The sequence below is a fragment of the Corvus brachyrhynchos genome, unplaced genomic scaffold (assembly GCF_000691975.1).
Source record: "Corvus brachyrhynchos isolate BGI_N302 unplaced genomic scaffold, ASM69197v1 scaffold47, whole genome shotgun sequence".
Classification (NCBI taxonomy): Eukaryota; Metazoa; Chordata; class Aves; order Passeriformes; family Corvidae; genus Corvus; species Corvus brachyrhynchos.
In genome coordinates, this window is record NW_008239292.1 from 1,006,835 (window position 1) to 1,007,475 (window position 641).

Here is a 641-nt window from a genome sequence, read left to right on the forward strand (position 1 = left end):
GCTTTGGGACACCCCCGGGATGCTTTGGGACACCCCAGGGACACTTTGGGACACCCCAGGGATGCTTTGGGACACCCCCGGGATGCTTTGGGACACCCCAGGGACACTTTGGGACACCCCAGGGACGCTTTGGGACACCCCAGGGACGCTTTGGGACACCTCGGTGCGGGTGGGATGTCCCTGGGCGCCGTTCCCCTCTCCCAGCTGCACGGAGGGGTTCGTGGGGCGAGGATCCCGCCCCAGACTGGGAATGTCTCCTTCCCTGGCAGGTCTCCAAGACCGGCAAGGAGATCAAGGAGTACATCGAGTCCATGTCGGGTGAGGACCCGCTGCTCAAGGGCGTTCCCGAGGACAAGAACCCCTTTAAGGAGAAGGGAGGCTGCACCATAAGCTGACCCCCCGCTCCCGCCGGGCATGGGGATGTTCCCGTGAGCACTCCAGGACTGTTGGCAGGATCCTGCTTTCCCTCTAGTCTGCCCTCGGCCCCGGGCAACCCAGAACCAAACCCTAGCGCAGTTAAAGGACAGCAAGAGAAGAAAAAGAAGAAAAAATTACATGTAAAAAAGCAAAAAAAAAAAAAATTCACCCCACCCCCCGCTGCCGCCGGGGCTGAGCTTCGGCCGCTGCAGAGCCGGGGGCTG

At 61.3% G+C, this 641-nt stretch overlaps 1 protein-coding gene across 1 annotated transcript in view; it reads left to right on the plus strand.

The window, feature by feature from the left end:
- Nucleotides 1-581, plus strand: part of GNGT2 (G protein subunit gamma transducin 2) — a 2,120-nt gene extending 1,539 nt beyond the window's left edge. The window contains exon 3 of the mRNA XM_008638473.2: nt 270-581. Within this exon, the coding sequence (XP_008636695.1) occupies nt 270-395 (126 nt within the window). The 3' untranslated portion in view covers nt 396-581. The remainder of the gene's footprint in view (nt 1-269) is intronic.
- The last annotated feature ends 60 nt before the right edge of the window (nt 582-641 follow it).